General features: G+C 44.2%; 1 protein-coding gene across 1 annotated transcript; it reads right to left on the bottom strand.

Moving 5' to 3' along the window:
• Positions 1 to 1,120: 1,120 nt before the first annotated feature.
• On the bottom strand, positions 1,121 to 23,007 carry deptor (DEP domain containing MTOR-interacting protein). The gene is made up of 10 exons (XM_060064171.1): positions 22,646 to 23,007; positions 22,324 to 22,416; positions 19,937 to 20,115; positions 18,956 to 19,079; positions 15,049 to 15,227; positions 12,281 to 12,460; positions 11,478 to 11,615; positions 9,081 to 9,151; positions 7,901 to 8,005; positions 1,121 to 3,998 (listed from the first exon to the last, which is right to left on the bottom strand). Exons 1-10 carry the CDS (start codon positions 22,657 to 22,659, stop codon positions 3,870 to 3,872), a joined length of 1,212 nt encoding a protein of 403 aa, XP_059920154.1. The 5' UTR covers positions 22,660 to 23,007; the 3' UTR covers positions 1,121 to 3,869.
• Positions 23,008 to 24,249: the final 1,242 nt, after the last annotated feature.

Here is a 24,249-nt window from a genome sequence, read left to right as displayed (position 1 = left end):
GATGGGCCCCCCTGCGCTGAATTGTTGACGGGGGGGAGCGGTAGCGCGTGTGTCTAGTGAAGAAGCGAACGAGTCCGGTAGAATAAAGTACCCATCCTTTCAATAATCGGTGGCCGCTTCATTCCGACCTATAAGCAGACAAACTGCCAGTCAAATCACACAAAACAATAGAGACAGGATCACACAGGCAATTTTTTTCGCGCTTGGCCCACTCTGGATAAATGTCGTTCATATCGCATATGAGGACTTCGACGGCTGTGGAGAAATGCAATCCTCCGTAGCCACGGAGAGCTGTGATCACAGAGAGGGCATCTCGTCACATATTTACGGCATCGATAGGAGGGGGCGCTGTCAGCAGACTATTATTTAGACAAATTATTAGCAAATTTCAATCGGACAATTTGACCGAAGAGTTAGAAAGGGCATATCGCGCTTCTGCCTTCTCACACCGCGAGACAGGTTTGTGGCTTTGAGTATCGCGATTTTCGGTTTGATACGTGTATCGTTACAGCCCTAATATACACATAGGCCTATATACATACATAAGCCTACCTGTAGGCCTATATATAGTCAATAAACGTATTTGACTATTGCTTTTAAGCACCGTATAGTGCATGGTGTCAATCAATGTGTGTGTGTGACGTATAGAAGGACCGCTTGCCAAGCAGACATAAAATGGGTTCAACTGAGGGAGTGACAGTGAGCGAAAGAGACGGAGAATAGTACAACACTGCTCTCTGGTGGTAGTGTTTATTTTCCCGCACCTTTCCACTGACCCGTGTGCGGTGAGCGTTCACTGCCTTTTATCACCATCACCAGACTGGTAGTGGATTACATGCTCCGATAACACCCCCCCATCATGAAAGGTAAAAGGACTATAGGTGCCATGTTACATATTACTATTATCAAATATTATTCATCACAAAGGGACCTTTAATAATCTGTACGTCAGATGTTACTTTTAACAGTAATTAACTGGACCATTCTACGATATTGTACATTTACAATTATTTATAAAGTTGTTTATTTTAAGAAATAAGACTCTTACGTCTACTAAAAGAATACATGGTGGCGAAGTAAAATGTCTATAAAATCAAAAACATGACAAATACAAAGCATATTGAACTCAAAAACCCCAATCAAATCACATACTGATCAAACTGGTATGTTTATTAAACACATGATGAACCTGTAATACATCTGAACGTCAGAATGCCTTGAAGCTGCGTCATTAAAAACAGACTACGGTACCGTGAGATCCTTGTCTTCACCTCACTCTGATAGTGATCAACAGCCGCGAACATCGCTGCCTGAATGCTCAAACCCCAGCTCAACCAGTCAGGAAGAGTCTCTTTCAACACATTTGTCTAAACACATTTGGTAAGTAATACAAGAAATAAGAGAGAGAGAGAGAGAGAGAGAGAGAGAGAGAGAGAGAGAGAGAGAGAGAGAGAGAGAGAGAGAGAGAGAGAGAGAGAGAGAGAGAGAGAGAGAGAGAGAGAGAGAGAGAGAGAGAGAGAGAGAGAGAGAGAGAGAGAGAGAGAGAGAGAGAGAGAGAGAGAGAGAGAGAGAGAGAGAGAGAGAGAGAGAGAGAGAGAGAGCAACACTAACTAGCAGCAAATTAGGATTCCTTAAGGCAAATGTTCTCAAGCTTAGCAATATATCTGATAGCTCTCCAAACTACAGTAACCCAGCAATGAAAAAACGAAATACTACTTCCAAAAAGCTTATTTTACATGAATGATCCAAAATAAAAAATTAGATCCACTTTTTAGCATGAAAAACAAATGTTAAGTTTTAAATGTGGATGTTCTCATTTCAAAAGTCTCTCAAACTACTGGTTTAATGTCTTTACCATTCATGAATGAATTGCTCGCAGTATGCTATGCACAGGTTGCATTCACACAACTATTCTAGTAAAGAATAATCCAAAATCATATCAGTGATATTTCTCTCATAGGGTTAGACAATAACAAACAAATCAACTCCTTTCATCATTAAAAAAGGTATGCCTCAGCAATTATAAAAATCATCAGAACCAACTACAGAGCAAACTTAAACAAAAGATAAACTTCAAATAGGTTAGCATTGGTAAAACCGCAAAAGCAGTGTGTTGCGATTTGTGGAACTTTAACCAGAATATTCTGGAATGTATGGCAACAGCTGTAACAAAATGGAGGACGGGTTTGGCATCAGCAAACATTAAACAACCAAAACATTGAACGGTCCTATGAATAGCTTGTACAGTGTATTTGCGCACCTCACATACATAGTTGGATTTGAATTAAAAGCAAAAAAACGAAAAAAAAATAATCTACCTGAATCATAAATTGCAGAAGTCCTTCTGTACCCCTCCTGTGCTCTGAACCCCCACTATGGGAGGAATCCGTTATTACCATCAACAAATAATTGCTTTATTTCCCGTCAAATTCTTAAATCCAGTTGGAGATGAATTCGTCCTCCTGAATGATTAAAGGAAATGCTAATGAACATACAAAAAATACGCTACAACGGTTCTAATAGCCGCAGCATGACAATGGGAGCTAATGCTAATGCAAAAATAAAAATAAAAAAACATAAAAAAGCTCTGTCTACATGGTGTTTATCAAGACCAATCAACTTTAGGAAGCTTTTGAATATGTAGAAAGATTTTGTTATGCTCCAATGACACGTTTACATATATTCATCCTAACAGTCAGAATTGAATATTGGATACAATAATTATCTAATTATAGCCAGCCAATTACCTGAAATGCTAAAATGACTTTTAAGTGCTTTGTTTCAAAACAAAAATCTGTCCCACAAAAGCTTTCAGATTCAGATATTTTAGATAATTTTTTGTGTGGGGGATTATTGGCTTGCAAGCCTACCACAATCAAGGATGGGAGATTTTTTTTTTTTTACAAACCTTACAAAAAAAAAAATAGGGTTAGTATAATATTGGAGGAAATTAAATGAATGGCATAGGATAACTAATGCTATTGTATAAAACCATACATTTCTTCACCGATTAAAGTTTATATAAAAAGGAACCACATCAACTATGTATAACTACTTTACAAATCTGCCCCAAAAATTCACATAATCAAGTTTTCAGAGATTTTTTTCTTTTGGATTAAGTGCTTTAGGTCTTTCTGTATGGACGTCTTTTATAAATTGATTAGAAGATTATCATGTCAAAATAGTATGCCATGTCTCAATATGAAGGGATTCCTTCGGTCTCTATTCTAATACATCGTCCCTTCAGGATTAATACTTGGGATTGACTCCGAGAGTGGAAATATCTTCGGAGCTTATGTGGAAACTCCCCAAAACCAAGCTTCAATAAAAAGCGGAACAGTCAGATCACACCTCCTCCCTGTTTGTGTATATGCCCAGCAGAGGGCAGTGTGGAGCCAGTTTTCCTTTTTCTGAGGGAAGGTCAACTCAACCTTTCCACCCTGAAAAGTGAATGAGAACTTACGGTTTTGAGTACCACCAATCAAAGAGAGGGGGAGGCGGCAGGAAATGCACCTTCTGAGAGAGTGAACCACAGAATACAAAGAAAAGGCTATGGAGGTTTTCTATGAATCTCCATTCTTAGAGAGGAACACAATGAGCAACATTGTATGGCCTTCTGTGACCATTTACGGCCATTAAAGAGCCTTTTACCTCATTGTTTATGGTGATTTATAAAGTTACCTGGTTTGGCGGGTCTTTTTTACCGTCTAAATACACCTTCATACGCCAGCGTTTCTTGAAAAAGATAGCATTCTGGGAAAAAAACGATTATGGTGGTCCATAACTTTTAGTCCAGAAGGTTTTGCCAAAGGTTGCTCCCTTAAACCACCAGAAGTGCTGCCTGCCACGACATCCCCGTCGGACGTCTCTCAGCAGGACGGCTCCTCCATCACCTCCATCACCACGGTGCGGGGGCCGGTGAGGATGAGGTCGCTGACGGTGCGGTAGTCAAGGGAGAGGACGCTCTGGCCGTTCACCGACACCACGAACTGACGCACCTGGGGGAGAGGGGGGAATCGAGTCAGGAGCCTTTCGGCGGCGCCTTGGGTCGTGTGTTATTGTAGTGCCGTGGGCGGCACAGCAAAGGGTGTGGTCCGATAGAGAGGACACAAGGGGGTGTACAGAGGTCGTCGGGGGGGACGGACGCGGGTTCACACCTTTTTTAACCGCAAACTACTTCTCATGCACGACGAACGAGCAAACACAAAGACGATTTCACGGGTTCTCTACAACAGCCTTCAGACAGTTTCGCCATTTCCAAACAATCAAGGTACCTCTCCAAGGTAACGTCAAGATAACTGCTCACCCAAAATATAAGGAACGTAAAACGAGCCTCAGACACAAAAACTGCTTCAGTCAGCTGAGGCAGATAAATGTATTCTTCTAGATAGTCTAACTAAAAAAACAACCCAAAAAATTCAAAGTGTCGAGTTGCACCCTTTCCTAGATATCGTTTGAACCCGTCGACACATTTGGAACAGTGTCCTAGAGACAACCTAAACAACAAGTTTGTTTAGGTGAACATGAGCATTCCGCAGCAACGCCCGAGGCCTTATCAATGTCTTATCAATGTCTTCAGGACTCCAACAGGGCAGCTCTGATTAAAGATAACAGACAGACATATAGACGTGTGCTTCTGGTTAAAAACCCGGTTGAAAGACTTCCTATGTTGGGTCGATACAGGGCGGCGAGATATGCGAGGTATGGGAGCCCGCAGACGCTACTAATTCCTTCAGCGACAGTAAGGTCGCTGGTGGTTAGAAATATGGAGGACTGTCAGAGATAAGAGTCAAGGAAAGCTGAAAAGGATCATAGTTGATGGGGTTCAACGTTGTGCATGTGTGTGTGTATGTATTGGCTGGTCCATGTGTGTGTGTTTCTGGTTACAGGGTTTTTATGGGGGCAAGACCTGCAGTCTGTGAAAGAAGGTTGAAATTCATTCATTACGAACTTAATGAAAAGGAGCAGCGATTATTAAGGTTTTCAGCTTGAAAAAAGCTCCCCCTTCAACTTGACTGCGCTTGTTCACAGAAGCAGAGGTCAAAAAGAGAGAAGATAGAAGGCGAGGAGAATGAGAGAGTTGGGGAGGGGGGGGTCACAGATACGTCCCGTAGAGAAAGTGCGAGTACCAATACTAGTAAATCCTTATCACATCCGATCTTCACATCATGCTCACGGTTGCACAGCGCAAACAGACTGTCCTGTACGTGAGCAGACGCAAACTCTTGCCTTCTCCTCCCTTCCCCCACCGTCTTCTTATCTTAACACTGCTTGTTCCCCATCCCCCCAGGACCTCCTTGTGTTTCTCCGCTCTTTAAGAAAATGATATATTTTTAATCCCCCCCCCCCCTCCCCCATATCACTTCCCGTTTCCGCCGGGCTTGCATGTTGGGCTTGGCCCCCGGTCCAGCAGGACACAGAAATGCCTCACAAGCAGAGCCTTTAAGGGTTAAGTGAGGTAAGAAACATACTGTTGCATTCGGCTACAGGGTCTAGCATCAGACCCTGTAGCCGAAAGCTCCCATGGGGTCTCCCCCCCCCCCCCATGGGAGACCTCTAACACACTGCTCCCCCATCAGGCATGGTCCCGGGCCAGTCCTCCACGCCACGCCCCCAGCCCCGGGTTGTTGTTGTCACCACTGAACGCCTCGACCAATGAACGAGAGAGAATACAAATTGTTTTTTACAACTCTGGACGCGTGACTGGAGATATTGTGTCCCAGTGACAAAACACAAGGAAGATATGGGGGCAGGAGGAAGTGGGTGAAAGAGTAAGGAGCTGTTGGAAGATGAACATAGCCGCAGTATCGTTCAGTACGTGACACAATAACAGGAGCAGAACATACATAAGAAGGGGGGGGGAGGGATATGTTTTTCCCCCATAGCCCGTTTCCTCTTTCTGATCCAATCGTCTTCGGCTTTTCACCGCCACCGATATCTACCAGTCTTCATGCTGCTGGCTTCTCTCTATTCCAACCATACACTGTAAATGATATGCACACAGTTTGACGTTATGGGCACCGCCGTTGCTTTTCTTTTGGATCCAGAACATTCGAGGGTCGAAATGGAATGGCCGCCTCACAGAAGTCCACGGCGAAAACGCATTGATAATAACAAGTAAAACGGGACCTCTAAAATAAAAAATATTAATATAGGCGATATTAAAAAATATCCATCTAAAAAGGAAAAAAATGTATATCTAAACGTCTTTATAAAAAAAATCTATCCATATTTATATATATAGATAAACAAGCTACTGAAATCAAAACAAACAAAAACATCTATTCGCTATGTATTGATTCTTTTTTCATTGACTAAGAATGGACAATGGTGTTCGTTTTGCAATCATCCAACCACTGCGAGCAACCTAGAGGCCGTTAGGTGAACTACATGTTAGGCCCTTCTGCATGGGTTTCACAACCAGCTGGCTATGGCTGCCTCTTGATTATAACACACACACACACACACTCCGAGCCTATATATACACCACTTCCCTGTTTTTTTTTTAGAAATGGGTTGAAGTAAAGTTTAATAAGTAAACCTCACACCCGAAAATGTGTCGCTCAATGATCGGTCTCCTTAGATCCCCTTCAAAAACCCAGACCAGGTCCGCACTCATCGGTCCGGCTGGCATTGAAAACACCCGACGCACCAGTGAACTGAAAAACACAGACACTGCAAACCACAGCGTACACATACTGTAGCTGTAATGTGTCAAACAAGCAGGACTTTCAACGTCCTCCAATATGGTCCCATTCTGTTAAACTATCCACTCTTCCAATTTCAACTTCATCCTGCTGTCTCTGTGTTTCTTTTCTTTTTCCTTCAATACTTCTCTGTCCCGGCCATCCTTCCTAATCATTGGATTGGCCTCCCTACCTCCCTTCTACTTAATGCCGTGGGCTCGGTGACCGCTACTGCACTCTGCATTCCCAGCATTCCTTGCTGCCAATGTGTGTGCATGCCTTCATGCCAGCATTGTGGTGAAGTCAGGGCCTCTTCTGTTCCAAGCCGGCCTCCTCTGCTCTTCCAATCCATTTCTTGATTCAACCGTTTTTTTTTTTTAACAACTTTCACTACTCAACTATCTCTTCTACCATCATTCAAAAGGTTATTAACGATGACAATCATGGTACTGTACTCGTGATTTCCATCCATCTTCACCCCTTTTTCATTCAGATCTCTTTTCTTCACCCATGCCATGCACTTAGCTTCCAACACTTTACATTTAAATTTACATTTAGGGCATTTAGCAGACACTTTTATCCAAAGCCTTCAATAAGTACATTTGTCATAAGAAAGTTCAACAATATATCGCTGTCGGTACAGTAAGGATGTTCACAGAACCAAGTGCAAAGCACTAACAATCGCTAGGTTAACCCATTCCCCGTATACAACAAAGATAGCTAGGATAAGATGCTACATAACCAAGGTACTATAACTAAATACGACAGACAATAAGTGCATAGAGAAGTGCCAGGACGTACAACATACAACAAGTAGGAGAGGAGGGACCGGGTGGCTATGCAGTGTCTGGGTGAACTCTGAACAGGTGAGTCTCGACTTTGTGTTCCTTCTTTCTGCTGCTCTGTCCTATATCCTACATCAGGGCATATACCATATAACCTATATCTTCTATGAACTATCTATCTCCTACACATAAGGTTTCTCCCTATCTCCCACTTATATCCTATGTCCCGTATACTATGTCCTACCCGTACATCATAAAATTATCATTTATATTATATTCTACTTGTATCCTATAGCCTACATCCTACCTAGATCCTATTCATTGATGATACTCTCTTGACACAGTCAAGTGTCCAGGTGGGGCCGGATCATCGGCCAACCGTACCACGTGGGGGTCCCTGAACCCGTGCCCCCCCAAAGGGCCACCTACCTTCATCCCGGCCGCTGCCGCCGGCCCGCTGGGGTCCACCGCCTGGATGTGGCACGGCTTGGTGCCCCGCACCACGAAGCCCCAGCCCACCGCGTCCCCCACGATCTGTGGGGGGGGGGGGTCATAAACACAGCAGTGTGACAACCAGGCAGGTAATGAACACGATGAGGCGGAAAACCGATAACAATTTATGACTGGAATATTATCCCAATCTATGTGCTGAGGATTCAAAGCTGTTTGCTGAGGAATTTGACTTGGTTTGATAAAACGCAATGTTAAAGGCTTATATTAAGATTATTGGTTTGAATTAAACCAAGCAGAAAATTCTTGAGGCGGACGACTGAGGAGTTTTAATGGTGGAAGCGTTAAGCTAAGTCTTGCTAGTCATTTTTTCATGCTAGTAACGATTTTCTCATCAAGACTTTCTGGTCTTCATGAACCACTCGGACGTTACAATACCTGTGCATGGTGCCGTCTCAATGCATATATTTGAGTCTCAACGTCATTAACGTTAGACGTACACAATCAAGGGTTGAGTTTCCTGTACCTGTTCCTGTTTTAGGACTAACTGCTAGACATGGAGTCCAACCACACCAACAGGTGTGTTTCTTGACTCTTGACATTATAGTTCAGCTTATGCACATTCCGTTTAAAATGAGTCAGTGGATAGGGTTCATCTACATTCACACACATGCACATACACACAGCTGCTATCTTCTGGATGACATGAGCTTTGTATTAAGTGACGTTCCCACACTCTATCCGATATTAACCCGGGTTAATGATTATAGCAATCACTCAAACCGTATTGTGTATTTTGTCCAATGGGTGACCGAGTGTGTGTGTGTGTGTGTGTGTGTGTGTGTGTGTGTGTGTGTGTGTGTGTGTGTGTGTGTGTGTGTGTGTGTGTGTGTGCGCGCACAGGCGAGGCGCATGTGCCGTCCCCAGAGGAAATAGGTAATCCACAGACATTTTCAGAGAGAGTAACCCTGTGTTGTGTGTGCGTGTGTGTGTGTGTGTGTGTGTGTGTGTGTGTGTGTGTGTGTGTGTGTGTGTGTGTGTGTGTGTGTGTGTGTGTGTGTGTGTGTGTGTGTGTGTGTGTGTGTGTGTGTGTGTGTGTGTGTGTGTGTGTGTGTGTGTGTGTGTGTGTGTGTGTGTGTGTGTGTGTGTGTGTACGTACAGTGACAGTCTTCTTTGTGAAAGCTCCTCCCGGGGCCTGGAGTTCCTCGGGGCTGATTTGTCTCTTCAAGACTACACAGAAACAGAAGCAAAGCGCACGCATCGGTTACTAGGCACACAGTGAGATCACGAGGTGTATGACACACAAACCCAACGGATGCCGTCATTTGAGAATAGTGAGCGACACTGAGCGCTTTGTTAATCAGTGTTAAAAAAACTAAAGCCATTCACATAACCAACCCAGTTCAATTCGTTTTGAAAGCCTGGCCCGATATGGTACTGTAAAGGCACATTATAAATAGATTTAATAGATTCGACAAATTGAAGACGAACCAAGTATAAGTGGCAGTCGTGAAGAGCTACGAGTGAGTCAGTGAGTGCCAACGTGGCTTAACCGAGCCAGACAACTTCCTGACCCACTAATGAACGTTCACAACCTGCCGTCAACATCCTCAACATCCTCACAACCAACTCGGGTCCTCTTATGCCGCTTTTCCACCGCACATGTAGCTCGACTCGACTCGACACGGTAGCAGCACGGGTCGTTTTCCACCGCAAATAGTGCCTCCTGGACGTGGGCGGGGTCGGCTGCGCGAAAGGGCCGTGACGTATTTTTGTACGCGACGCAAACAACACCTACGCGACCCACACATGGACAGAACCCACATAACAACAACGGAGGACATCGATAACATTACTATTATTAGCTGGCATGTTGAAGAAGTTGAAGAAGTGGAATATGTTGGCTGCGGCGCTGCTATGGCTGTTACCAGCATGGTTGCCATGTCGCTCTCGTGACTTCGTCACACTCTCTGGCCAATCAGTGGCCGGCCGTCTGCCGACGTCACCTTTTAGCATCGGCTCAGCTCGCTTGGAACCTAGAGCGAGGCGGTACTAAAAAAAGCAGCCACTTCAGGTACCAGATACCATGTTTTCGCGGTGGAAACGCAAAAAATGCGAGCTGAGTCGAGTCGAGTCGTGTCGAGCTGGTACCATGCAGTGGAAAAGCGGCATTAGATCTCTTCTGTTCACCCATGTTTTAGGCGATTTGAGCTCTTTCTCGGGTGAACCGTCATTTCCCGGAAAGTACAACAGACGACTGGATTAGCTGCCATCACGTCCAGCCTCGGAGGCGAGCATTGGGGCAGACATTTTCTAATTTGAGGTTCCAGATGGTTGGGTTACCATGGAAACTTCCAGTTATTCATAATCAGTTTTCATGTTAGATATTGTATTGGGTGTTATTTAGGCATGTAAAGATCCAATGGAGACATATCAGACTGTGGTTATGTGGTTCTGCATGGTACATAAGGGTCAGTGTAGAACTCTTGAGCCATTACGCATCGATGGAAGAAAAGCCGGTAAGCTCGCAAGACGCACAACAGCGCATTTTGTCCAGGACAATTGCGTCTGCAGGGATGAGGCAGATGAGGGAGGGATTACAGAGACAATTCACCTGATATTGGGTCTATTAAAGACCACTGTGATGTGCGGGAAAGCCAACATTGGCCTACGTGATCTATATAAATGAATAGCAATACTGGGAATTTACACCGGCATCGGCTTGTGTGATGAAAATAACACTAGACTATATTACAATATAGAATCAGAGATGAAGCAGAATGGAAGAGAGTGAGCCAGTCTGTCTCCACCGACCGACAGAAAGTGATCCTCCCACTTGAATAGCCTCTACATCTGGATGTTGGATGCTGTAACACAATGCTAAGGTCACAGCAACAGCCTTGGATAGTGAGTGTGTGAGTTTGAGTGTGTGAGACATTGCTTTCATTCCTTTCCTGCCTATTGTTACTTTCGGTTGGACAAGGCCCAGAACGAAACTTGGGAAGGAACCGAATTACACATCAAAGACCAGGTACACACACACACACACACACACACACACACACACACACACACACACACACACTTAAAGGTCAAGGATTGAGCAGAGGGGCCTCGCAGCAGGAGGGCCCTTGAGCTAGATGGGCCTCCACTTCTGCTTTTGTGTGCGCGTGTGTGTGTGTGCACGAGATGCCAGGCCACAACATTAAGCTGTTGTTGATCCGTCTTTACCCCTCCGGGGACCTGTTGAATGCATGATGTGTGTTTGTGAAACTGACTACTGTGTACTATTGTTTTTCTCCAAATGCAGAAAAACTGAATTCTTGCTACAAACGCAGTGCATTTAATTTAAATATAATAACAATAATAATAATAATATCATAATGTATTTTTATAAATGAAGGGGTAAGGGGTGTCCCCTTACCCCTTCAAAACAAGGGGGAGGGGTAAGGGGAAGGGGTAAGGGGTAGAAATGGGATTGTGCCTAAATTGTACCCCTGAGTGTGTGTGTGTGTGAGTGTGTGTGTGTGTGCGTGCGTGTGCCCCCCCCTCTCACCAGACTTGGGGTTGAAGAGGACCGGGGGGCTGCTGCTGAGGGTGGGGCTGCTGCTGTAGTAACCGCTGGAGCCACAGCTGCTGCTCATGCTGCTGCGCCGCGCCCCCACCACCACCTTGATCTCCTTGGTGGGGCTCACTGCAGGGTGGGGGGGGGGGGGGGGGGGGGGGGGGGGGGGGGGAGAAGATAAGACGTTAGCGTTAATCCTGGGAGGGGGTGAATTCAGGTGTAACGCCGGGAGCACACAGAGCACATATTTCGTTTCGGATCCGTTTCAAGGAAAAGCACAGAAAGCGTGGAAGTAGCGCTCTCTCGATCTCCGATTCTATTTTGGAAATTTCGAAAAATTTAAAAAAGGTGACGTGTCACCCCACCAAGTTACAAGACGTTTTGAAAATCTGCCCCTTGTGACGTCACAAGTGGGTTGGCACACCTCTCGGTGGACACGCCCACTTGTGATGTCACAAGGGGCAGATTTTCAAAACGACCTGAAACGGCTAGGTGGTATAAGATGTAACCTTTAAAATAATATTATTTTGCGTCCGTCCCGGCCGTCCGCGTGCCTCGGGACATACGGCAAATAAACAAACGCTAGAATAGGAATACAATACATACACAAAAATAAAGTACAACAATAATCCCAACAATACATCAAGAAATGTTAAACAGCTAAAATGTATGGCAGGCTGCGGAGTGCCGTCCCCGCTGACCCCCTCGTCCCCCCGTACTCCCCATCACCCCCCCCCCCCCCCACTCCCCATCTCCCCATCACCCCAGCAGCAGCAGCAACAGATCACACCCACCAGAGAGGAAGCTGGTGTTGCCCCCGTCGGAGTTCTGCTTCCGCAGGCAGAAGGGGCTGTCGTGGCTCTCTGGGATCCGGCCACGCTCGGCCAGCAGCTCCATCAGACGCCTGCGCCGGCGGAAGTTCATCCTGAACTGGTACAGCAGGGGCCCGTCGCTGAAGTGGTGCTTATTGCTCACTGGAGAGGTGGTGGCGGTGGTGGTGATGGAGGTGTAGGTGGTGGTGGTGGAGCGGGAGCGAAAGACGGCGGAAAGAGAAAAGTTAGAAGACTTTAGGGGAGTAGTGTAGGCTTAGTTATGGTTCCACGTCGACGCAACGCATGGGGTCTTACGGAGCCATTACGTCCCTGCGGACCCTCCTTGCGTAACCCTGCGTCAAAGCGACGCAGCAGCAAACACTGTGAATGGACCGCCAACGTAAACCCGACACAGAACCAAAACAGGTTCACCACTGCGTCGAAGCGACTGCTTGGTCATTGCGTTGCGTCAACATGGAACCATAACGAAGCCTTACGAGAAAAAATTATTACAGCAACACAGTGTATGGAATGCACACAAAAAATAACAATAAAAGCAGATCTCAGGTTAAATGCTGGTACCCTTACCATACAAGCTGTGGGTTAAATTGTAGCGATTGCTTACCGTTGAGACCTCTTTTGACCCCTTTACAGAGGTTGTAACCCATTTTCAGTACGAGCTCTGTTTAACCAAGTATACCGAGTGGTGTCATGTGGGGGTTGTTTGTCTATTATTCAGATTGACCGTTTGACAGTATGTCGTCAGAATGGTTTTGCACAGCCAAACAAGAAGGATTTAGTTGTATTTTGAGCAGTGTGTGTGTCTTTCTTCTGTTAAATCCGCTCTGAATTTAAATGCGTTTTTCCTGAGTTTCAGCTGCTTGTGTTCTGTTTCAATAATGCAGGCTAATGTAAATGTCAGCCTACCTGGCAGGAGAAGCGGAAAGTGTTTAAAAAAACAAAAAGAAGGTACCATGCTGATAGGCTGGTGCTGGTGATGGGGACATTCTCAACACCACCCACAACAAAGTGGACTCATCTGGAGCTGCCAAGCTATTGTTCCACTGTGTACTCTCTCCCTCTCCCGTTCTCACTCACTCACTCTCACTCCATGATGAATAAACATAGTTTTATCGCTTTATACGTCGGTCACGTATGTTTACTCTCCGCGACGCGTGTGCCAACAGCAGGCGATCCGTTTTAAGGTGTCCTTGAGCAACACACAGACCTTTGTCCCCCCATGGTACAATAAACCTTCCACCAAATGTTCCAGCTGACCACGACTACACTCAATGTGAGCACAGTGTCGTTTTGGAAACCGCAGCGGACACAAAAGGTGCAATAAACATGCTCCTGTCACAGATTATCACATTGGATTGTACCATTGAAGGATATATTATATGATCAGCCTCATTCATTGTTTTACAAATAATGTTACATTTAAATTAAAAACATTTGCCTTTAACAACGGAAACCAAACTTTGAAAAAAACCATGCTATAACCGACGCTTTTATCTTATTGTTAATGTACTGTCCTGTTCACACAGGACAGTACGTACCAGTTGAAATATGACGACGGCTAGTGAGAAGATCAGATATATTGTGGGAGAGTTAAGAGGGGGCTGGCTGCCAAGACTCAGGACGTTTCGGGGAGTCGCTTGCCCTGAGAAGAAGAATGATGTGCCAACACAGCCTGCTCCAACCAGCTGGGCCTCTGCCAGGTTTACACACAACTCAACTGGACTCAACCCACAAGAAGCACTCCAGCACTATAGCAAATATAGCTTCAGATCACACTTCTACCATAGCTGCAGAGCTTCAGATCACCCTCCTACCATAGCAGTAGAGTTTCAGACCAGCTTCTACCATAGAAGTAGGGTTTCAGATTAAACTCCTACAATAGCTGTAGAGTTTCAGATCAGGCTACTACCATAGAAGTAGAGTTTCAGATCACACTTCCACCGTAGCAGTAGAGTTTCAGATCACACTCCTACCATCGCAGTAGCGTTTCAGACCAGCTTCTACCATAGCAGTAGCGTTTCACCTCAAACTCCTGCTATAACAGGAGCGTTACAGCTCACCTCTCGCAGCATCATTTAGGACAGAAGGTCATGGATCACGCGACATGTTTGGTCTGGAAGCCACACGTCTCCAGTATCGTCTGGGCTGCAGATAGCTCACGGTGCTGTGGTTTTGGCAGGCGTGACGGCACGGGGTGCTCCGTAAGGCGGCATGCCCCAGAACGATGGCAAACAGCGAGGGCAGAGTGCTTTCTTTGGTGCCTGATACGGCACAAAGAAAAGCACGTTTTGAACGCCACCCATCTATCAATAGCGTAGATCGAAGTAGGAGGCAGCCGTCGCAGTTTTAAACCACATTTCCCTGTTCGCAATGTGACCTATAAATAAATACATTTGATTTGACATATGCAAGAATGTTTGTGTGGAATTAAAGTGGAACTGTACATTTTGCGTTTTGATTACACTTTAGGTACATGAACCTCAAAAACCTTCCGGTTCTCGAGTGTGTCTGAGACGTGTGACTGTAGTGTGTTAAAATGCTGAGTTCAGCAGCGCAACAAAGCAGCCCAAACACAACAATGCTTTTATTGTGCGCTTCTCTGTGGAAGTGAACAGCAGATTGTCATTGGGAAGCAACATGGCTGCTCATGTCGAGTTGCTAACCAAAAAAACTGGGGAAGGGGGGGGGGGAAGCATAGCCTGCGTGTTACCATGACGCACACCCCTCACCGTGTTGGATGATGCCGTGTTCTAGAAGTCTCCGGCCTAGCTGCTCTGCCTCCTGTCTGGTCGCGATCTCTCCCTCCTGCAGCAGCCAATCGATGAACTCGGAGGCCACCAAGGTCTGTTCATAGGCCCCGTCCTCCTCCTCCCTGGTCTGCAATAGGTTGTTCTCCATGTTCATCAGCCTGTGGGAGAGAAAGACGGTTGATCATCCAATCACCACCAAGAACACGTAAAAATAAATGTAAAAAACAAGAAATTGTGTTCTTTGCTTTTACATCCATTAGTCGGCCCGATGCTGAAAGTGGGTGGTATGCAACTTATTCCCCCAGTAGACACTCGACTAAAGTGGATTTTCACCATTTAAAACAAAATGAATCATGTTGAAAGATGAAATGTTTACTTTAGGTCGGTTTCTCCAGATAATGTAAATAGAGAGACGGAGAACTAGAACAACCAGCTTTTTTTATTTTGTCTGGGACCTTGTGTGCTAAAGCAACATGTCCAGGCTTGACCCCGCTACCCAAGTTCACACAACCAGGCACAAGTGCTAGCTACATAGCTAACCGGGAATACCTACTAATGTTGTATTCTTAATTTATTCCTTCATAGCGAACATTCAACACATATCATCACTAAAACCTCAATATCCAAAAGTTTAAATAGTTATATCGACTGTATTACTCTAGGGTTAAGGAGCCTTATTTATTTGATGACAAGGATTTATTTTGTACCTTGCATCCCTTGGATAATTGCGGTTACAGCTGGTCTGACTAGAACTGACATGGCAACAGTTCAATATTTCCTCAGTTAATTTATTGCAGTTGTCTGTAATCTAGCCTGGCCCAGCCTTATCAACCAGTCTGCTCAGTGAACCAGGCAGCCTAAACAACAGGCAGCAACCCTGGATATGGCTTTAGTCAATTTGTTTAAAATCTAATTTCCTGAACAGAAGCAAAAAAAAGCAGCATAGATGTCAAGCAAGGGAGTGGGTGATGGACTTTATACAAGAAGATTGTGATTGTCAGTGGAAGGACTACCACAATAAGTGAAGCCTGAGGTGGAATTATTAAGAAATGTGTGATACTGCCGAATATTACGCAAGATAAAGATGGGGAAATGATTTGGGGATTTTTGGTTTAAAATAGGGAACAGTGCTGTTGGTTTGTATAGTGTTTCCCAACCTTTTTTGTCCCCACAACCCCATTAGTATGGACGAAGTACCTCTCCATTGGGACGAAACCAGAAATATTCACCTTTAAACTGGCTAATATTATCATTTATTTATTTTTCCTAATTAATACTGTATACTGACCTTGGCAAAAGCTGAGTTGTCCTTATATTTCTCAACTTCAACCATCAAAATAAAAAAACACATGTTTAATATTTATTAAACTCAAATATTAATATTTAAAACCGTCATTTTAGGTAGGTTGAACAATGCATTGCTTTGACTTAGCCCCACTTAGGAATCACTGATTTAGTACCAATCCCTCCGTCATGAATCTAAAGTGGTGATCTCAAAGACTTTCGTTCTCTTTGCCGACACCTAAGATCTATTTTTCCCCAGGGATCCAAACAGTCTTGTCGACAAGTTCATAACCTTCATCAATCTGCAAATACAAGGGCTTTCATCAGTGAGCTAGGCTCAATAACTTCATTGTGTCATCTCATTCAGCGATAGTGATTTAACAGATCTTTATTTCCAGGAAAGATCTATGAAAATACCACATAATTGAATATTTCATTCTTGATACATAACTTATGGAACTCTGGACACGCTCTACAGTTTCAACCGAGTGGCTTAAACCCCTTCCTTCAGAGGGGGATTCATGCTGACGATGTCAGCAGTAGATGATACACGGTGCTGCATGCATCACCAATGCAAAAAGCTGCACTCATCGGTATAAAATTAACCACGTCCCCTTCGCCCGCACACACCCAGGATCACCAAAACGTGTTCTGCGATATAAAAGTTCACACACTGCAGCAACTATTAACAGCCCTCTGTATTTATGAGACGGATGCAGACTTCATGGCAGTCGACGGGATGGACACAACATGAGGTCCTTGAACAACACGATAAAAATCATTTCTCTGCTCAACAAGTCTCTATCGGCCCGGCTTGAACAATACGTCGTAAAAAGGTGACGTTTCAAACCAGGTCTTTGCATTCCAATAATAGACACTCGCAGTTGGATAAAAGCATTAATGGCACGTATCTAGGACGACCCGATACGAGTGGCACGGCATGCTGCCATGGCCTACATTAGTAGTCCGAGGACAATGCAGTGAGCTAGCGGTCGTAGCCGGTGAGCAGGCAGCTCTCCAGCCCTGTGTAGTAAAGACACTTTGATCCTATTTTAGTCTGAATATTTAAAATCTTGAATGCTACATTTTGGACTGTGAGCATAAAAGCATCTTATCTTGCATTTATCTTTTAAGATCGACTGGGAGACTGAATTAAACAACATTTAACGAATAGGAGGAGAAAATAGGGTGGTTTTTCTAAGATGTTCCCCCTTGAATCGATAAGAGAAGGCAGTATAACAACTTTGATTTATACAGTCGTTTTTAATGATTTCATTTTTCTGCATTTGTGACAATGACAATGACAGACGTCAAGACTCTAATGGCTGCCATAGCAATGGAGACAGATGGTGTTCTTTTTCTATCGGTTCAAAATAGATTTTCCCCTCGGGGCTACATGCTCATTCTCGTCAACATATAGTTAGCCAATACCACAGATGTAATACATGCATTGGCATTATCTCAAACACAGAGACACACACACACACACACACACACACACACACACACACACACACACACACACACACACACACACACACACACACACACACACACACACACACACACACACACACACACACACACACACACACACACACACACAGGTCTGTCCATCCAGATGTGTTGAGGAAGAACATCTACCATTGTGCTCTCACTGAACAGCCATAATCCTTTATCTTAGCAAGTTTTGTCATCGTTAGTCCAGTAATGGTGATATTTCTATAGGTTTGGTGACTCTTTAAATATTTCAGTTTCTGTGTGTAGATGTTTCCAACATGGTTATCTTTTGTTATACTTGTATTGCTCAAACTGAGTTTACCTAAGAGCTGTGACCCTGGCTGCAGCAGCTCTGGGAGGATCTCAAGGCAAGCGGCCATTGCGTCTGGAGAGTGGGGTTGTTTGTGTGTTTGTCCCCTGATGCACCATGGCGATTACATAAACAGACACGAAAGAGAGCTGAGACTGGCTCTTATCATAATGTCCCAGCTCACAACTCCACACGTCTGTGCGTGTGTGTGACTTTACTTAAATGGCATTTAGAAACACTTGATCATCATTTGGGACATTCGATTATTTTAAGTGATTAGTTTGAAGCCTAGGCACTCAGAGGTCATGAAAAGAAGATTGTAAAAAATAATATTAAGTACAACTTTTAAATGTATATATATATTCTAGTGGTGTGTTTATCTATACTATGGAGCCATTGGGCACTAAAAGATTGACACGATAGAGAAGGAGACAGAGAACCGAGAGAGGGAGGGACTGAAGAGGAGAAGGAGAGATAATCCTTGGGGATATAAGCAACATCATCCATTTCCGGTGAAATAAACCAAAACATCCAACCGAAAAAAAATATATAGAGATAAAAAGCAGGCATAAGCAGTAGCCTCTGTCGTCACACTAGTGGGCTCATTAGTCACCTATTGTTATTGTGGACAGGGTGTTCAACTTCCTAAAAAGGCGGCGCACACACATTTGACATCAACCCATCCACTAGATTTAGCACTTGTGCTTACATTTTCCAATAAACAATTGACGTCAAATGCGTGCGTGCATGCGTACATGAGTGTGGGTGTGTGTGTGTGTGTCTTTGACATACTTCTCATAAATCCTCTGTCCCCTCATAAAGACCTTGGCCTCATGGTCCAAGGGGAAGGTCCCATCATCTTTCCGGAAGCGGTAAAACAATTTCAGGTCTTTGAATTCCCTGTGCTCGTCACATACTGAAAATCAAACAAATGTGTCAGGCACGAAGAAACACACACACACACACACACAGTTATCTTATGATCCATCAAAATACAAAGTAAAATAAAAAGGATGTAGTTGGTCTTTGTCTGACTTTAAAGTATAGAACAAAGCAGGAGTGGAACAACATACCAAATCTCATGTTACAGGATTCGTAATACTATTACGATTAACTAAGTATAAAGAAAGCGTTGCTGTTAAAAATATCGAATATATCGAATATCTACTTAAGCCCCGTCCATACGGAGACGATTTTTTGGTGAAACGACATGGCTTGTGCGTTTCGGCCGACCGTCCACACGGAGCCGGCGAATCCGGTGCCCGAAACCGCACATTTCTGAAACCACCCTCGGAGGTGGTTTCAGAGCTATCCGGATCTATGCGGTTTCGCATACAGCGTGCAGGCTTGATGAGCTCCACTTTTGTCGGGGAGAACCAGCACCTTGAATATTTACTACAGCGTTTCTACAGCTCGATGCGGTTTCGCAATGACTCCATCTTTACGGAGATATTCCTGAATCGCATAAAACGAAACCGGATCGTTTTTGCCCGTTTCGGCTCCGTGTGGACGGGGCCTAAACATGAGCTAGCAATCCACCCAGTGGTATCAGTTGCCGCACATTTATTTCAACATTTATTTACGCATCCGTGAAAGAATAACAGTGAACCTAACAGAAACACTGGAACATTATCTGGCCTCCGTTGGAGATGTTATGTGATAAGTCGACCATTGCTGGATTCGGTGCAACTCGGTTATGTCAATATTCCCCATTTTGTGTGGATTCTCAGAGCAACATGAGCAAACAGTCCTAACGTCTCCCCCCAGCCGTACCGTGGTGAACGATGCTCTGGTCCAGCAGCTTCTGCATGATCCTGATGGCCGTGTCTCTGTCCGAGGCCTCCTTGTGTTCCATTAGCCAATCGATGAGCTCCTTGGCAACGAAACAGTTGGGGTAGGTTCTTAGGTGGTGTCGACGATCTTTGATCACCTTCGCTTCGTGGAGCCGCAGCCTAAGATACACAACACGTGTCGAAAGGAAGGGTGATGTTTAAAGTACACACATTAAGAGGGTGCTCTTATTAAGGACAGACGTTTTAAGGAAAATGTAAAAGCTTATGTATTATGGTTGATAATACATTTATGGAATAATGTAGCATAAAATGTATGCCTCCCCTGTCAATAATATGTAAACATATATTTTTGCACCTACCTTTCTACTATTAATGTTTTTTATTTTCGACATATTTTCTGCATAGTTTTATTTTGTATGCCTGCATTTCCTATCCGACATTAATAATATATCTTATCAACCGCTTAACTAAATCAAGCGTTTACATGATGCATGTATTCCTTCCCGTTATTGCAGCCAATGGTTAAGGTAGAAGAAAAACACTTTCTGTCCCACAGTGTGACCTCTTCCTGACCCAAGTAAAACAGCCCATCTCCGGCCTGGGCCAAATTCTCTGCCTGTAGCTGCTCCGCGGCGGAGGGCAGCCTCACTAAGGATTAGCACCGACCGCCTGCCTTGATCTGGCCGGGCCAGACCAACACCAGTAATAACACCCCTGCTACTAAATCCTCCTTCCTCCTGAAGCCAGATGTAGAGTTTCATGTTTACATTTTCTACATGTACACTCTCCTTTGCGCCTTAGAAAATTGTGCGGCTTTGCCCCCAACAAAAGATGTCATTGTGATCATTAGCTATTTGTAATCATCTGAATCATTAGATTAAACACAAGGTCAATGAAGTGGAAATCAATTGAACAATGCAACGGTTTAATTTACAAAGTACATTGCCACTGTCGTGCAGACAACCCTAACAACCTATCAGCAAACATCCTAGTTTTGCAAAGCAGACAGAGCATGAAATGCAACAAGGTCTACATTAAAAAAAAAAAAAAAACATAAGCATACCCCACCCTTCTAAAATACACTAACGTTAAGCTAGTGTGCACACACTCAGTGTAGCATGCGCAACTACGAGGCATCAACCATTTGTAGCTAGGCATCAATTAAGCATGTCCTGTTCTTGCTTTTAGTACGATTCATTTATTCATTCATTTTGATAGCCCAGATTTAATCAGTGCTTCCGTCCTGTATCGGCTGGGCCCGGGACAGTTACATATGTATTTACAGAACACACGGGCTACTTGGCTGCCTCTTATCAGGGCACTGTTATCAGGGGCAGTTAAGGTGGCCTCGTGGGTCCAAGGCGTGATACAAGGCTCCGACCATGGCACAGACCGCGGAACGCCTAGCCATCCTCTCAAATCCCAATTGATACCAATTGATACCAATATTGCTTTTTTGTGGGATTTGGAGTGTCTCTTCAATATTGACTTCAAACTGGTCTAAACTGCTGGCAGAGTCGAGGATGGAGCCGGAGGACTATACCTGTGTGAGGCACTCATGTGGTAGATAGTGGTGCACAGTATGCACCTCTACACAGCGGTGAAGGTAAAAAAAAACACATAAGGCGGCTACTGAGTGACAGCTGTCAGCTTGTCTTCACTGCCCCCCTCTCTGGAGTTTGCCCCAGGAAAAGTAAACTGACAGAACAGAATCTCTTGGAAGCTTGGGACAGCCACCTCTACTGAAAAAAAATGCTTTATTCCTGCCAGCTGGGAGGTATAAAACACACATGCACACGCACACGAAAGATAGCCTGTACTACACAAGTGGAGGTCATTGAGTGTGAATTGAATAATTATTGAATGGCCACTGCACGCGTTAAAGTTAAACTTGGATGTATCCAATCAATAGTTTCAACTTGTAGCGTCTGCAGCGGACTGAATAAACACAACATTGGCATTTAGTGACGGGTTTGCGCTTACAATACAATGGCGCTGCAGTGTTACGCAAGCCGTAGTCCTTGGCTTGCAGCGGATAGTGAATGCATACATACATGCATGGTATGTATGTATGTAGCCGTGGTGAACTGAATGGGAGGGGCTTGTGCGTAACGTATGGACGCCTTTGTTTGACTGTATGTACAGCATTGGGGTTGGGTAGTACTCAACGTCGACGTTCAGCTCCTTTAATCTACATTCTGGGTAAAATTCATTAAATGCATTCGTGTTCAATGCTAAGCGTATGCACAGCGCTGGGCGTTTTAAATGCACAAATCTTTAAATGAACCCCTGAAACACCATTCGGGACAAAAAAACATGTTTTTTTTTTTCACCGTATAAACGTTTGTTTTTTTGTGGTCAGCCTACCTCAGCTGTTCTCCAGTGACCAGCACCTCGGCCATGCGCTCCAGCTCGGCAGCCTTCTTTTGCATCGTGTTGCCGATCCCATCCATTATTTCTCTGTCAAAAACATGTCCACGTTAAAAAAAAAAACAAATAACGCACCACAGAAAATTTGCATCGTGTGAGAACTTGTTTTATGTCTGACAGCTTGAAACATGATGTGAAACGCACAGCATGGCCAATAAATAACTAGTTTTCATTCTGACAGATGGGATTTCTTAACGCTAAATCAGAGCGGCATTGGGTGGTGCAGAGGTAACATGTGTAGAATCGTTAAAGGTCTTACCTTTGCAGTACCATCGGAAGATAAGTCGTCTTCAGTATAACTTCTGGATTAGGATATATCACATTCCAGACCACGATTGAAGCAATGCACACGCTCACAAGTGACAGCTATAGCAGTCCTATTTGCCAATGAAACATTTGCAGTATTCCATTGAAACCAGGCAAATAAACGGAGCAGCAACTTCTTCTTTTTTTTTTACAGTGTAGACACAATGCGGTTCATGTTAATGAACTGTTTTAAAAAGCAGTCTACCCGCTGACTGATACATTACGTCGTGTGTGTTTTTCACACCCCACAGGATGAATGCATGCTTTTCACCCACCGCTCACTAATTCACATCCACAAAGCCACCGCATTGGGAGGATTCAGATGTCGTCATGGGGGAGGCAACCAGAAGGGCGGAGACACGGACCGGAGAAAAGTTAGGGCTGGTTGGACTAATAATTGTACACAACATGTTATGCACTGTTGTTTAATTGCTATTAGTAGATCGATGAGCGTTTATCCGCCTTAACATTATTCAGAATAATAACATAAAACGTGGGGCACCGCCCGTGGTCCGACTCCGATCCCACTGGTAGCCTATACTGTGACCCACAGTAGGTGTGACCCCAGGGGGTCGCTGTTACACCGTATTCTGTGACACATTGTAAAGTGTGACCCCAGGGGTCGCTGTTACACCGTATTCTGTGACCCAACATAGAGTGTGACCCCAGGGATCGCTGTTAGACCTTTTTATGTGACCCGTCGATTGATGTTACAATTTGGTGAGCATTTAATTGTGAACATTATTTTGGCCGAAAAAATAAAAACACTGGACAGCGCCCGTGGTTCGATCCCGCGATGGGAGAGATTACATCTTGGTAGGACGTAGGCTAACCACTGAGCTAAACCAGCGCACTAAAACAGAGTGGTAACTTTCATTATATGCTACGTGCACATTTTTGTTGGAGCCTTTTATTTCTGGAAAGTATGTCTAGTTTCTAATGGGCCAGAGAAAAGTTCGGGCTGGTTTTACGAATATTTGTACACAACATCCTATACATATTATCCATTGTTGGATGATTGCTATTAGTATATCAGTGAGCATTTAATTGTGAAGATTATTTGGACCAGAATGTTTATAAATGTCGTCATGAGGTCATGTTGATGATCACGTCATGTTGATCAGGAGGGTGGAGACATGTACTACTGTACTAGGCCTTGACAAATATTTGAGCACAACATAGCCTACTTAACATATTATGCCTTGTTGAAGGATTCGGATTAGTATCTCAGGGCAAATTATATTGCGTTAACATTAATTTGAACATAATCACTGGACAGTGCACATGGTTCGATCCCTGTACGATCCCTACAAGGGGATGGTACAGGTTAAACGATTTTGGAATTGTAGGAAGTAACCACTGAGCTACACCAGAACATTACTTGAAAGTGGTTACTTCCATTATATACAAAAACAATGCAAACAGTTTTTGGAGCATTTATTTCGGGAAAGTATGTCTAGTTTATAAATGTCAGAGAAAAGTTAGGATGGTTGGACAAACATTTTATCAACACACACCACATCACGGCGCAGTTACTGACAAAAAGCGAGAGAATTG

The sequence above is a fragment of the Gadus macrocephalus genome, chromosome 11 (assembly GCF_031168955.1).
Source record: "Gadus macrocephalus chromosome 11, ASM3116895v1".
Lineage (NCBI taxonomy): Eukaryota > Metazoa > Chordata > Actinopteri > Gadiformes > Gadidae > Gadus > Gadus macrocephalus.
This window is presented reverse-complemented; position numbering and strand designations above follow the sequence as displayed.